Source organism: Parasteatoda tepidariorum, chromosome 7 (genome assembly GCF_982258835.1).
Source record: "Parasteatoda tepidariorum strain Cologne lab strain chromosome 7, Ptep-v5.0, whole genome shotgun sequence".
Classification (NCBI taxonomy): domain Eukaryota; kingdom Metazoa; phylum Arthropoda; class Arachnida; order Araneae; family Theridiidae; genus Parasteatoda; species Parasteatoda tepidariorum.
The window spans coordinates 13924909-13940962 of record NC_141761.1 but is presented as its reverse complement, the minus strand read 5'-3'; the positions used below and the strand labels follow the sequence as shown (position 1 = coordinate 13940962).

General features: G+C 26.9%; 1 protein-coding gene across 5 annotated transcripts in view; it reads right to left on the bottom strand.

Moving 5' to 3' along the window:
- The window catches only part of LOC147806873 (uncharacterized), a 76307-nt gene that overhangs the window by 16952 nt on the left and 43301 nt on the right, over window positions 1–16054 (bottom strand). For 3 of the 5 annotated variants that reach the window (XM_087167367.1, XM_087167369.1, XM_087167368.1), the window contains exons 4-6: window positions 3775–3842; window positions 3101–3160; window positions 818–951 (exon numbers count right to left, since the gene is read on the bottom strand). In XM_087167367.1, coding sequence (XP_087023493.1) covers window positions 3131–3160; window positions 3775–3842 — 98 coding nt within the window. In that variant the 3' untranslated portion in view covers window positions 818–951; window positions 3101–3130. Of the gene's footprint in view, window positions 1–795; window positions 2022–3100; window positions 3161–3774; window positions 3843–16054 lie in introns of those variants that run through there. The other 2 variants (XM_087167370.1, XM_087167371.1) reach the window with 1 other exon arrangement.

The following is a 16054-nucleotide window of genomic DNA, read 5'->3' as shown; positions in this document are numbered from 1 at the left end:
TAAGAATAACCTAACATAGAATGGAAATTAAAAAAATAATTAACATAAGCACTTATTTTTGTAACTGCCTGAATAATTGCTTCATAATATATATTTCAGTTCTTAAACAATAGCCCTAACCAACTTAGATAATAGTGTTTTTAAACTTTACTATCAATTATAAATTGTTGATGACCACATAATAAATGATGAACAAGTAAGGATATGACGAAATAAACAACATTGCAAGTACATAAAATATACACAACAGCAGTAGTTTACTTTTCCTCAAACTTCTTTTATTTATAACACAGCTATAAAGGTATAATTGGAAGGCATATCAGCCTGGTAATTTATGAACATAAAAACAAACAGAAAAAAATTAAATTCTAAAAATATTTTAATGTTTTTTTCAGTTTAAATTATTCAAATTTCAAATAATCACCGAACGCATGTTAACAAACAATATTTGAGAACAAAATTTTTTTTTTAAATAAAAAAAGATCATCAGAATCATGCTCCTCTAAATTACTTATGTCATTATGAGTGTCCTAAGAACCTGTTTGTATAATTAGAAAACATTTTTAATTATTTTAACATTTTTAATTATGCTTGTATAGTTCGAAATTTTTTTTAATTTTTTAATTCTTTAAAAAAAAAAAACAAAGATTAAGCAGTTTCAAGAAAATTTGAAAATATTATTCATTTATTAACTAAAGATATCTAAGAAACTATGTAAGATGCAAGAATTCTTAATAGATTACATTTACAGATAAAGACAAGCATTTCTGTAATCATTACTAAAATAAATCTTACTCCATCATTCCTGAAATATTACCTTGTAATCCTGTATTTCCTTCTTCTACCATCATAGAGAGAATTGAAGCATGAACATAAGTATAAACCACCGGAGACCACTCTAATCTCAATATATCAGAGCCTTTTGCTGCTTCTTTCCAATCACATTCAAAGCTAATCGAAATATAATAAAGTTTATCATATAAACAATGTATGTTCACAATTATAAAAGCAAGAAGGTAATTAATTCTGAATGTTACCGGTGGCACCACACCAATTCCCAATAACCAAGATAATGACATTTTTTACACTCTTGCTGAACATTAATAGACAGTTGATATGTGTCAATGGCCTAAATACCCAAAATGTAATTTTTAGTACAAGATGATAAATACTACCTACACTGGTGGACAAAATTAAGAGATGGAAAGCATTTTCGCATATTTCTATGATGCTATATTCTTCTACGACGCACATTTTTATGACGCTATTTCTGGACGGTTATTGATATGGAGGGAACCTGGAACCCGATACCATCCCAGGAACATTATCGAAAGGGACCATTATGCTGGTGGAGGACTCATGGCTTGGGCAGGGATCATGCAAGATACCCGCACACCGCTCCTATGTGCTTGACAATTGATCCGTTAATGCCCAGAGGTACAGGTAGGAGAACCTAGAGCCCTATGCGCATTTTTTCAGGGACGCTGATGGCCCTGAGTTCATTTTTATGGAGGACAATGCGCGACCACATAGGGCTCTCATGGTTGATGAGTATCTGGAAAGCGAGGATATTCAACGAATGGATTGGCCAGCCAAATCCCCTGACCTGAATCCTATTGAACATGCTTGGGATGCTCTTGGGAGAGCTATAGCGATGCGCCAACCTCCCCCAGAACCATTCTGGAGTTCAAAATTCCTCTGGTGGAAGAATGGGAGGGTCTTCCACAAGTCCTCCTTAACTCCCTTATTAACAGCATGCATACTTGTTGTACATGCTGTCTGTTTGTCAGGGGTGAAAATACTCCATACTAGAGGCAACACACACTCTACACGCCTCACTTTTATAGTAATCTTTTATCCTTAAGTTCAGACTACATTGGATTTATTGGCAATAGGTCTTGCCAGTGAATGGCACTTTCATTTTTGTTTCGCATACTTTATTATCATGGAATAAGCTATAACCATACCAAATTTCATTTATTTATATTTAGTATTTTTTTTAGATATTTGGGAAAATGTCTTCCATCTCTTAATTTTGTCGACCAGTGTTTTTAGATAATTTATCATCTATAATTATGTGAATAATAATAAGCATGATTAATTAAAAAATCTCAACTTCTGAAAGTAAGGAATATAAATATTAATAAAAATGATATAATGAAAAAATAATCATTAAAATGCATATTATTAAAAGTAACAACTAAAAGGAGAGTTATTTTAATAGGACATAATTATTTTTCACATCAGTAACTAAGAGTTGATAGAAAATAAAAGAAAAACTTGATATATCAGCAAAGCAGTGACTTATGTTTTTGCTTGTCTTCAACTTTGAGATAAAGGACTAAATTAAAACTTTGTTTTTTCATATTCCCAATTTTAGGCAAGAAGGAAAAATAGCTGATAGTAAAAATATGATTATTGATATAATCATTTGCTTGGGATTTTTCCTTAGTTCATGTTATCCTCTAAAATATAGTGCACTTAAGAATTCTAAATTATAGAGATTTAGTGTTGCAGTATCAATTTATGCAAAGTAACAGAATTGCTCAAATTACATACTTAATATTTTAGATTGGGGCAAAAGAACAGTAAATAACGATGAGAAATAAGAGCAAATCCACATACATTTATCTCAGGCATAAGAGTAGAAAAAAAATCTTAAATGACCTATCAACTAAAATCATTAAAAAAAAAAAAAACAATATTTGCGTAATAATTTGCGCAAAAGAAAACATTTAAATTATTTGCATACTTATTTAAAGCCTTTTTACTTTGTACTTAGACAGTCAAACAAACTGTTAACTTTCAAAAGTAAATTATGATTAAAGAGAATAAAATAATAACAGAGTAATAAAGTCTAAAGTTTAGAAAGTTGAAGCCAAAATCTGAAATATCTAATGCATGTGTTCTATGGTGAATGGCCAATTTTATCTGTGACATATGCATGAATGCAATTATTTAACACCGTAAGTTTAAGTAAAACATTCTTAAATGAATGTAAATAAGACAATTCTCATATGAAATTACAATAAATTCACAGATCATTATTTAAAACGTAATTTAAATCATGAATTAATTGATAAATATACAAATGATTTACCTCATTAATTTGCCCTTTCTGCATTTTTATTCAGTCAGATAAGAAAATAAACAAAGCTGCCTAAATAAAGAACAAATTCTTACTATAAATTATAATTGTTTTTCAGCAAGAAAATCTTGTTTTATATAAATTATAATTATACAACAACATATTTTATTGTAACCAAAAAAATTAAAGTTAAAATTTTTAAATCATTTCTCAAATGTTAAAATAATTAAATGAGTGGGGAAAAAATTCTTGTTTCAAAAAAATATGCACACTTTATATGAAAAATAAAACAAAAAAAAGAAAAAAGAAAACAGGCAAAACCAATAGTTTTAAACATCACATGAATCACTGATATGAACAGAATACAAATATTCGTCGATTACAAAAAAGAAAGAAAGAAAAAGAAACTTTTTTTTAATGATTGATCAGCGATTTTATGAACTTATGATGATGAACTCTGAATCCTTCAGAAACTTCTGATTTTCCAAAAACATGTAATTATAATTTTAATATTAGTAAAAGAATTTTGGTTTAAAAAATTAAGTAGCTCTGTATTTTACACCAATTATTTCGTATAATCTGAGTTTTACTTTGTTTCAAAAATCAGAAAAAATAATTATTCAAAATTTAGAGTTTAAATTGTAAAACAGAAATATCCAAAAATTAAAAGTTGGATGAAAACTTACTTCTGAGTATCTGGAGAGCATTTCTTGTACTATTTTCTCTGATGTTTCTATATTGCCATCTCCACAGTCTGGAATAAACATCAATATTGAATTTTATAACTTCAAAATACATTGAATAAATGTTGTTCTGAAATAAAATCTGAAAGTATAAAACATTCAAAATAAAAACCTTACATATGGTCATATAAATGAATATAAACAAATCTTAAGGAAATTACAACTTTTTTAAAAAAATGCCAAATTTAAAAATTATATAGTATAACCAAAAGATTTTTTTTTTTTTAAGATTTAGAGTTGCATTTGTCATAATAAAGAAAATGAAATTTAAAATATACATAGTTAAACATGTTAGTATAAAAATGTGATACATTTTGAAATGCATGTAAAAGTGTTTAATATAGAGAATGGCCAAAAATAATGCTTCCTAAACTGAAAATTACATAAAAAGAGCTACAGAGTTAAAGTCAGGTTAATATTACAAGCTACATTAATGTTATTCTTATATAGAACGTCACTCTTTGCGCAATTTTGATAAGAGAAAAATTTGAATTTCTAGGAGACCAAAATAGAAACATAAATTGAGCTAAAAAGGTAAAGCCCTCATAAACATAACTCAGGGTGGCCACTCAAATCATGTTTCAAATTCCCCTGATTTTTCCAGTAAAAATCTGACAATTTCCGGGTCAGCGTGTTTTTTTCCCTCCTGGAGTGTAGTACAAGAAAAGTGTCAATATTAGTGTATTAGTCAGTATAATAGCGTAGTATTTCATTTAAAATGTTATGTTTTAAATATATCATCTCGAATAGATGTGAAGGAAACAATATGTCTAGCTTGAAGAACGCTTTTAATGAATAAAATTTTTTTTATGTGTTAGATAGTTTTTGCACAAAATGTACCTAATAGCAATGACCCAAAGCAACTTTGGATAAGTACTGTTTAATATATTTTTATTAAGCAAAAGAAAATAATTCCACGTGATTAGAAACCAATAAATTTTTACATTTCTTTACTTTCAATATAGAGCCATTTTATACTTAATTTTATCCAGACAATGCTCTTTATAAAATTCACTGAAATAATTTTCTTTAAACCAATATCATAAGTCAAATGTTTAAATAAAATTGTTTATTTCAAATTAGCATTATTATTTTGAAAAATTTTTCAATTTCTTGTTGTACATTCTATAGAAAAAAAAAACAAGATAAAATTCCTTAAATTTTATTCTTTTTTCTTTCTTTCTTATTAGAAATTAGAATATATTAAAAATTCCAATCTAACATAGTTTCCTAGTTCAGATGAGTTAAATAGTTTTGTTTTTACATCTGGGCAATTCCATGGTGTCAGAAAAAAATGTACATACATTTCTGAGAAAAACTATCCTATAAAACAAAAGTTTATAATCAAACTTTTACATTAAATATTTAGTATATCATAACTTATCAAAAAACAATTTGTTTTATAAAAACTGATTATTAACAGTTCAAATTAAATGGGTTAAATTGTTGCTGTCAGATGTGAATCGTGCAAAAGCAAAAATGATTACTAATTTGCAAAACTCTGAATTTGTTTGTAATTTAAATGTAAACTTGTCTGAATTTTGAAGCTGACATTTGAACAAAAAATTCTATGCAGTTGTTTGTGAAATAGGATACATAATTTATTTGAAATTTTTTACTTCTGTGCCAGACGTAAATTACTCAAATTGGATAGAAATTTAAGTCAATGCTAACCATTATAATGACTGAAAATTACTTTAATTTTAATCTTAATGCTACAAATATTATTTTTTAATTAAATAGCTTCTTTAAATTGTCTTCTATTTCCTGTTGGAATGGTCAGATTAATATGTTTTATAACATTTTCCACCTTATAAAAGTTAGTTGAAAAATCACTCATTTTAGCTATGCAACATATATTAACAACAATGTAATATATTAACATCAATGTAATATATTAACATCAATGTAATATATTAACAGCAATATAAATAAAACTCATATTTAAACAATATCATTTTAAAAAACATGGAATAAAAAACTTTTTTTTTAAATATGGGAAAAATTGTATACTGTATTGTTAGCAGCCTATAACAAATTTTTCTGGGCACAGGAAAAATTATAATCATAGCTTTATTTATTGCCTGCATAAAATTAAATAATCTTTTTGTAGCAGACAATATTAACCGATATGGCTTTTACTTCCATTTAGTGGCATAGCTAGCATTGAACAAGAAAGAACATATGTCCGGCTGTAGTATAAAAGATGGGTCAAATTTTTGGAATAAATTTTTATATGAATTCCCGAATAAATTTTTGTCTCTTTTTAATACCCCTTCTCCAGTTTTGTTGACCAATTACAGGCCCAATAAATAACTAATAATTTTTACCCCATTTACCTAAAGATTGAATAGGATGTGAGTTATTGTTGTAGTTTGCTATGCAAGTAGGTTTAATATTTTTCCCCCATAAAATTATTTCTCTTCTTTACTCAAAATAAATAAATAAATAACTATAGAATGTTCTGAAATTATTTTTTCTCTCAATACACACATTTTTCAAGCTCTAAGCAAAATGATTGATTTAAAATGTTCTAAATGAAATTTAATTGTTACTAAAAAAATTAAAACCGAGATGCTTATCTTAAATAAATAAATAAAATTAAATTAAAACTGAGATAGTTACCTTAAATAAATAAATTAAATTAAATTAAAAAAATATATTAAAACTTCATTGATCAATTTTAAGTTATAACATAAATAACTCAAAGTACAACATAGTTGCAAAAATCAGGTTACTGAGGTGAAATACATTATTTTAAATTAACCTTAAGGAATATTTATATTGTTTCTCTTCATATTTTACTTCATTTTATAAAGAAAAGGTGAAATAAAAGATGAAAATAAATAAAAAACAAATGCAATGAAAAAAAAAGCAGTGGTGTCTGAGTGGTGTGTAAAAATAATTAACTATTAATTTAAAATAAACATATATATTATTATCAAATCTTGCTTTAAACAGAAATTTTTTTTTAATTATATTAAATCCTAGTGCTACAGTACAATTAATGATGTGTTTTGGTATAACATGAAAAACATCAAAAGTATATCTTGAGAAATTTTTTTGTAAATCAAAATAAGAAATGTTTCTACATATTTGTGCAAGATAACCTGTTTTGTTATAGTTTACTTTAATTATTATTCTTTCTATTTTCTCTTATTAGTGTGAATTCTTTTAAAAAAAACTGTACTTTGTTACAGATTCTCTTTCCATGGATGAAAATTTCAAATGATGTTGCCCTTCATTTAACAGCCTATGACTTATTGAAAACTGATATTTATAAGTTAAAAATCTTTATTTCTAAATCTTCAACTTTTTACCTTGGAAATAATACTTAGTTCACTTAATATTAAGTTTAAAATTTTGGTCATCTGGTTGCCCAACTTGAAACCTGTCCCTGTACAGTGCAGATCAAAAAAGCAAAGTCTTGTTTTCCTTCTTTCTAACAAACAAATATAAATAAAAAAAATTCCATTCTAAGTTTATATGTCATTTAACATGTTTTCCATACATTCCTTGGTTTCGGCAGCTTTACAGGGTAAAAGGAGAAACAATTTCAGAAATATCAAAATAAAATTTATCATGAAATCCAGAAAAAAATAATTTAATGGACAAAAGCTTTCAAAAAAAGATAAAAATCTTTTCAAGATTTCAATTTCATCTTTTTCTACTTTTCAAATTTTCAAGATAAAATCTCTAATTAAATTATGAACAATTATTTTTTGGAGAATTTTATAAAGTTAAAAATACTAAAACATTTTGAATAATTTTGTTAAAAGAAAAAAATACTCCGAAAGTATCGGAACAAACTTGAACAATTAATGAATTCAGCCCACAGATTAAAAGAAGATTTAAAGAAAAAAAAATTAAACGCTACTTTTATAAACAGAAGCAAATATCCTAATCCTTTCTTCCACATTTTTGCCTTTCTTAAACTGCATAGTCCCATAATCTCCAAAGAGGAAAAAGATTTCTCCATTCATTTCCCAACACAAAAGAGTTTGCAATGGTATTCCAGTTTCGCAGGAATTTTAATGAAGAGAATTTTAATGCAAGAAAATTATTACTGAGTTGATGATATTTCAACTTTTTTACGATAAATTTACGTCTAAATAAGCGTGGATGTAATGGATGGTAAAATAATTTTAATTAAGAGAAAAATTCCAGCTTTTCTTTGGAATTCCCTGATTTTTCCAGGTCTTAATCCAAATTTCCCTGACTTTTCCAGTTTTTTTCCAGTATAAAAAAATTCCCTCATAATTCCAGGTTTTCGAGGTGGGTGGTCACTCTGGTTTGAGTCCCATTGCGGCCAGATTAACAGTGGGAGGTTTTAGTGGTTTTCTTCGCCGTGTAACGCAAATGCGGTTTAGTTTTATCAAAAAAAGTCCTCGATGGAGGCAATTTCCCCCTATACTTGGTATCTTGTTTTCTGGATTGGGCGCAAAATTACAAATCTACGTAGTTGAACATTGATAGTCGTAAATCCAAAACTGGATCTGCTGTTTCATGACTGTATCAAATGACAATATAAAATAAAATTGTCAAGGAGGAATCACGATGGCGCAGCGGAAAAGAAATTCCCCTCGCAATGAGGTGTCCCGGGTTCAATGATTGGTCTATGTGGGTTTTACTCCCGGTTTGCACCGACCAGAAAGTTAAGTGTAAGATTATCACTGTTAATGGGTCAAGGGTTAAAATCGTTGGGCTAATCATATAAGGTTTTCTGTTTAGGTAAAAAAATATATTTAACATTTATTGTCATTTATTGGAACTTCGGGAAGCATGTTGAAAATATCTTTTAAACAGTTAACAAAAACAGCAAAAATATCACATTTGGAACAAAAAGTTACTTATTACTATATTGTACTAAATCCTTTCTTCATAAAATGGGAAACATATAAATAATAGTAATTAAATAAATTTATCAAGCCTCTGATTGAAAGTATAATGACATTCTGTTAACAAACAGTTCTGTAAACCTATTTCTTGAATAAACAAATATGTAATATATGAAGCATATTTTTCTCATTTGTAATGTGTACCAATGTTATGGAGTAAAAAATATTTTTTCTCTTACATAAAATTTTAAATTTTTTTACAATTTTTACAGACAATTTCAATCTTAAATTTCATATTACAATTTTTAAATAATGTCAATCATGCAATATACAATGTAATTTTTTTTCCTAAGTGTGATATAAAAAATTTTAGGATAGTTTTCGGTATTCAAAGTACAAATCGAATATTAGGTTAAGCCGAATAATATACTGCAGGGAACAATACTCAGCTACTTTTTTTAAACTTCTAAATTAATACCAATTTATTTTAAGATCGTCAATAAATTATTGTATTACGAATTAAAATGCCTATTAAATCTTTGAATGAGCGAAATGCTATAAACAAAAAAATGAAGAATATTTTTATCAATGCAAATTGATAAAAATAAAAAAAAGCATGAATCAACTAGTATTATCCATTAATCGAATTCTATCACAGATAAAATTTTGGAAGGAGAATAATGTGGCGTAACTACCACTACAAATATTAAATACCAAAGCACTAGTATATAAGACTTGTTAACTTGAATCTATCTTGAGGTACCTTCTGATAGATGAAGGTTGACATAGTCTACTAAATAAATTTACTTCAGTATCTCATGAACTTAACTACTATCCTCGATAACAACAACTGAAGAAAAAGATATAATTTTGAAATATATAAGATCCTTAATAGTGATGATATCATTAAATCTATTAAACTAAGTAGAATGAGATGGGCTGGGCATGTAGTGAGAATGAGCCCAGAACGTACAGCATAAAGAGTCTATATTGCAACCCCCTCCAATAAAAGGCCAAGAGGAAGGCCCAAAAAGGGATAGAAAGATGGTGTAGATGAGGATTTTGCCATCCTAAAAGTAAAGAACTGGAAATCAATTGCTGGGAGAAGGGCAGAATGGGAAAAGCTTCTGAGTAAGGCCCAGGCTCACAAAGAGCTGTTGTGCCAATGCTGATGCTTGATTTAATGATCCAATATTATATATACATAATTTTATTTCCTAGCGACGTTATTGAAATTTAAAATAACTTTTATGTGTGGAAAAATGAGTACTTACATCATATTTACTCCGTTAATCACAAAGCTATGGGACTAGTAAAAATAGAAGTCTTTATTACTTAAAATTGAAAAAAAATTTCTAAAATAATTCTACCAAAATAAGTGAACATGAAAATATTTAGAGTAAAGCTGTTAATTGCTTCAAAAGTTATAGAAAAATGTAGATATTTTAAGTTCAATGTGAGCTTTTGAAGCTATCTTGAATTTACAGAAGAGGTCAGAGTGGTACAAAACTTAAACTATGCTATCTAGACAGGGAGGTGTAGTTTCTGATGAATTTGTTCATGTCAATAGAACCAAAAGTTTAATAGTTAATATGATTTAATGAAGAAAAAAACAATACAAATTTAGACTGATAAATATTTAAGCATCAGACGCTGCTGTCTGGGCAAGTGAGGTAATGTTTCGTAAGTTTCCTTTATTCTAAATTGAACATGATCAAAAGAAAATAAATAATTAAAAATGTTGTTTTTAAATCCGAACCAAGTAGTTGGCGCCAGAACAGAATTTGAAGACATTCAAATAGTCAATGATGAAATAATAATTTCTCTCAAAAGACAAGAGCTTTAAAAGCTTTGTATTTTAATTTGCACTTTTCAATGCTTAGCTGTCAAGCGAAGTTATGTATTTTTTCATGTGCTTTTTTTTTAAGTAATATCAAAAAAGGCAAGACCCAAAAACCTAGATTTTAAAATTTAGAAGTAATAAGAAAATAAGAGAGAAATGATTTTTAAAAAAGCCAAGAATACAAAACTAAAAGTTTACGTATAAAAACCTTTAAATTACTATTTATCTAAAAAAAAATTTATTAATATGCATCAGATATAAAAACAAGTAAAGGTATTGAAGTTTGAAAGTTTCATAGTTTGGAAGTTATAAGGGTTTTTATATGCAAATAGGTTTAACTAAACATATTTACTTTTTATGCACAGGTTTGGATTTAGCAATTTTTATTGTACTATGATCATTTTAAGTACTCAACAAACTTTTCCAGGGTGTGTAGCCAAACATCTCAAAAATAAGTGAAAAAGTACTTTTTAAGCACTCAAAAAAATATTTTTAAGCCCTATATACTTTCACAAAATGTGAAATAATTTTTAAAGACCTTACATGATCCAGATAAAATAACTAGTTTCTAACAAAGAACTCCAAATTTTAAAATTATTATCATCCTCATTACTTTTCCCCATATCTCATAAGGATAGATCCCATATCTTGTAAAGATAGGAACACAAATCCACAACTTTCTTCCAGTTGGCATTCTAAGTAATATAATCATGCAGTACCTGCCTATTTTACAATACCTAGACACCTTAATAGCTGCAGACATTTTAAAATAGCTGCAGCTGTTTGGAAGTTAAAAGGGTGCATTGATACTTTAACTTTACTGAGCACTATGTATATATACTGTATTAGTTTATTTCGTTATATAGAAGCTCCCCTGATTTTGATGTACTTTAATTTAGGACAAAATAAACATATGCCAAACATTTAAATGGTTTAATAATATCTGACTCTTACTAAATAAAAATTATCCATTAACAATTATACATTTAATTAGTATTTGAATACAGACTTATAAGTTTAGAAATCTAACAAAAAGTTTTTATAATAAAAATTTAGGGTAAGTCAATTTTCAAATAAACTTTTCTTTTGAAGGTAGATATTTTTTGCAAAATAAGCTTGTTTAACTAGTAAAGTACATGATTATTATAATTTTATGTTGGAATATTTTCTTAATATTTTATTTAAAATCATATGAACGATGTATTTTATTTATAATGATCTTGACTTGAAAAGTGAGACTGCACTCGAAAAAAAATAAATTAAAACATAGGAAAACAGAATATGTCATACAATACAGGCTTTATAGTGAGCTAAGGAAAAATTTAAGAAAAAATAAGAAAATTTTTTTGAACAGAAGACATATGCCAGACTACTTTTAAAAAAGACAAAGGGCAAACTAAAAAACATATAATTTGGTCTACAGAAATATATAAAAAAATAATTTATTGATTTGTAAAACAATTAATTTGATTTTCTGTGTTTTATGCTAGTTTCAAAATTGAAAGTTTTTCCTGATATTTCAGAATCAATAAAACTCAGAGTTAATGACTCATATCAAACAGGTAAAATTCAAACATATATAGCTAACAATTCAGATTATTCTCATCAAGAATCATATAACAGTATCTGTAGAGTAAATAGAAATAATCATTTTAATGTAAATTAGACATCATATGCATATTTTTTAGTACAAATCTATTTTTAGAGTAATGTATAAATGTAATTTTTAGTAATGAAAAGCAAAAAAAAAAAAAAAATTTAAAAAGAAATAGCAAATATAATGTATGCTTTTCAACAATGCTTTTAAAATAAAAAAGGAATTATTAATAGAAAATTTGAGAAACTTCACAATAAAAAGGAAATTTTATAAGAAAAAATAAATCCAATTCTTTAACAATTGCAGCAGGCCTTAAAGTTCATCAAAATATTATGAGCAAAACAGTAATTTAAGCACAGTTGCTGGAGAAAATAATTTTAACAAAATAATTTTACAAATCATAAATGAATTCATACTTTTAAAATATGCTTAAAAATGCAGTTAATTATATTATTTTAACTAAACTCTTTTCAGAAATTAAATAGTTATAATTCATAATTAATGAAGCTTTTTTAATGCTTCATACACCATATGACAAATATTGGGCACAGTCATTAAATGTAGCAACAGCTACTTCATAAAATTTATTTGATGAAACTAAAAATGATTATCAACAATTTTAAAGGCATTGTAAATTTCAATGGCATATGGTCCATTTTTGGCCTACAACATATTATAGTTAAAATAAAGATTTTGATGGCATTTGCAGTTTTGGATACTTCTGCAATATTAGAGAAAGTTTTTCAATTTTTGGGGCACATTATTTGTTTCTGGAAGGTAATTTTTCCTTTTTAGAGCAAATTTTTTTTTTTTTTAATTTTTTGGAAATACCAATATCATTCTTACACCTTAAACAGAAATTAAGTCTAGAAGACTATTCTAGTTATAAATAACTTTGAAGTTAACTTACAGCTGATACAAAAGTACAGTCTATTTAAATATGAATCTAAACCCTCTAAATCTAGCCTTTTGTGAAAGTTTATTTATGAACAATGTTTAACGGTGCACGTGTATCAAAACAAATTTTCTTTCTTTAGTCTTTTGTTATTTTAGATCTTCATATTAATTTCAAAGTATAATGGAAATTACATCTCATTTTTTTCAAGTATTTAAATACAATTGTATGTTACATGAAAGTTCAGAAAAGAAACCATGTCTCAGATTAAAATTTTTATTTAATTACAAAGGATTTATTTATTTCATTTTAAGAGCATTTATGGGCATTTTTTATTAACAGAAAATTACTTTTAAAAATAACAGAAATGATTTGGTCATTTTTCTAAACTCTAAAAGGGAGTATGACACTGGATTAAAAAAAAAAATCGAAAAAGTCATGTTAGTATACAACCGTGAAATGAGTCAAAAACAAGCAAAAAAAAAAAATTTCAAGAAATTTCCTTCAACAAAATCATACCTCTTTATTGCCTATGTTCAGATCTAGATAATTTTCTGTTAATCAGATATTCTGTTATTATTACAATAAAAAATTATTATTTATAAACTGCTTACATACATTCTATACTTCCCCCCAAAAATTTTTTTACTATCTCAAGCAAAAAGGGAGTGAAAGACTATACGAGGACTTACAATAACTGAGAAATATATACGAGAATCAAAGTCATATCCAAACAAGGGCTAGGGGGAGGACGATTTCATAACGTTAAAAACTTTGAGTGAGGACAGCAAAATAGAAAGGAGGGAAATATTGATGAAGATATTGAAGATTTTTTTCACCTCTCTGTTGGACATGTTTCACAGGTTATGTTTTCTACAAAATTTTGTAACATTCCTTGTGGATGATTATTACCCAATGTGACAATTTAGCGTGATTGCCACAGACCTCTAATATCATACAATAAATTACAAATTTCATTAAACTTTGAGTTAATACCATTATTGATTACATTTTAAAATGATTTTGTACCCTAAAAAATTTAAACGTTTTTACCGTTTTAGAATGAATGATTTTAAAAATTATATGTGATTAAAATGCATGCTAAGTTTCAAAAACCATCTTCCTGGCATGGCACCAGCGATCTTTTCAATAATTACTGTTGTAAAATTGCATACATGTCTGTCTGATTTTTTATTTCTTAACTGCTAAAGACCTTTCTGAACAAGGAATGATTTCCAAAATATTTTTTAAAAATAAGTTTTTCAGACAATTTTTTGTTTACCAATTAAAAACTCTTGCCCTACAAGATTAAGAGTGTTTTCGGAAATTCTTTTACAAAGGAAAATAAATAAAAGTCAGTGCAGCAAACATGAAAGTTATAATTTTAAATGCTATAAAATTTCAAAATCCATAGAAAATTACCTAATGTGCATTGCATAAACCAATAAACAGAGCACCCTGAATAACTTTTTATCTAATGATCAGATCTTCATATTCTAGGACTCAATGGTTTGAGTGGGTGACCTCAAATATGCTAAGTTATTTGAGCAGATAATATTTTAGGTCACAAAATCAGACACATAAACATACTTTCTCTGAACAAACACACCCTTTTTCAGACGAATTAGAATTATTTACCCCCTAAATGAAGGGGAATATTTCTCGCTATCTCGGAAATATGGTCACTAAAGTTTGATCAGGAGAGCAGTCTAAATTTGGACCCTTAATGTTAATTTTACTATTTGCATATTTCCCCATAGGAACAGAAATTGTTATGCAAATTAAAAAAATTGTTGGACGCAATTATAAAATCTGTTTCGACACAGATTATTTTATGCAAAAAATAAATTTTAGCGAGTATTTACTACTTTTTATTATTTTATTTAATAGTCAAGAAACTTATGAATTGTAAGGTATACAGTTATTTGCATTATTTTAAAGAATGTAATTTTAAAAGCCAAACTATACAGTTTGAGTGAAATCAGTCCAATGGTTTCCGAGAAAACCTCCTCTAAAAATTTTGTATTTTTAAAATTCGATTTCTCAGGAACCATTTGACCAAGTTTGCTCAAATGTTGTAATTTGCAATTCAAAAATACATTCTTAAAAACAATGTAAAAAATTGCATGTCTAAATGTTAATTTTTTTTTCCGATTTTTATTAAATAAAGTAATAAAAATTAATAAATATTACCTAAATATTATTGCTTACACGGACTTATCTAAGGCTAAACGGACTTTATAACTGTGAGCAAATTTTTTCCTTTTTTCACTTAAAACTTTCTCCAGATATGGCGAATTAAGCAAAAAGGTAAAATATTAAGGGGTTCAAATCTTTGGAGCGTTTTCCTGTCAAACTATTGAGACCATATTGCGGCTTCCCCCAATAATTTTGGGGGACAGAAATTTTAATTCATCGAAAAAGATATGTTTAGAGAAAGTACATTTTTGTGTCTTATTTCATAATTTAAAATATCATTTGTACTAATTAATTAGCATAATTGAAGTCCCTTTTTGAAGTCATTAAGATTAACCCCTAGAATGTGAAGATCTGAATAATCAAATCAAAAATTATTCAGGGTGGTTTGTCTTTTATTTTGCGCACTGTGTGTTATATATTTATAAAGAGAGAAAGAGAAATTATCTTGCTGTAAAGAAGTGTCAATGTTTTACAAAAAAAAGTTTAAATATTAGAAAAAAAAAGAATCTTAAACTTTTTTTTAAAAGCCCTTAATTTGGCCAGAATTTTCTACCAATATGAAAATTATAAAAAATCAAAGAATAATTCTTAAGTTCTTTTCGAAGTTCTGCAAACTTAGAAAATGCAATTATTTACAGTAATTTTTCAAATATTAAAAAATTAGATTACAATTGCTTTATATTTCCATTAACTGTGACTCTTCTTCATATTGACATTTTGTCCCATTTCATAATTAGCATAAAGAGTGCAGACTAAGAATACTCAAATGGTGAACTAACAGTTGTTCTGTCTTTGTGACAGCGAAAGAAAAGCTTGTTTTGAAAGAAAGAAAGCTTGTTTTTTGAATATTA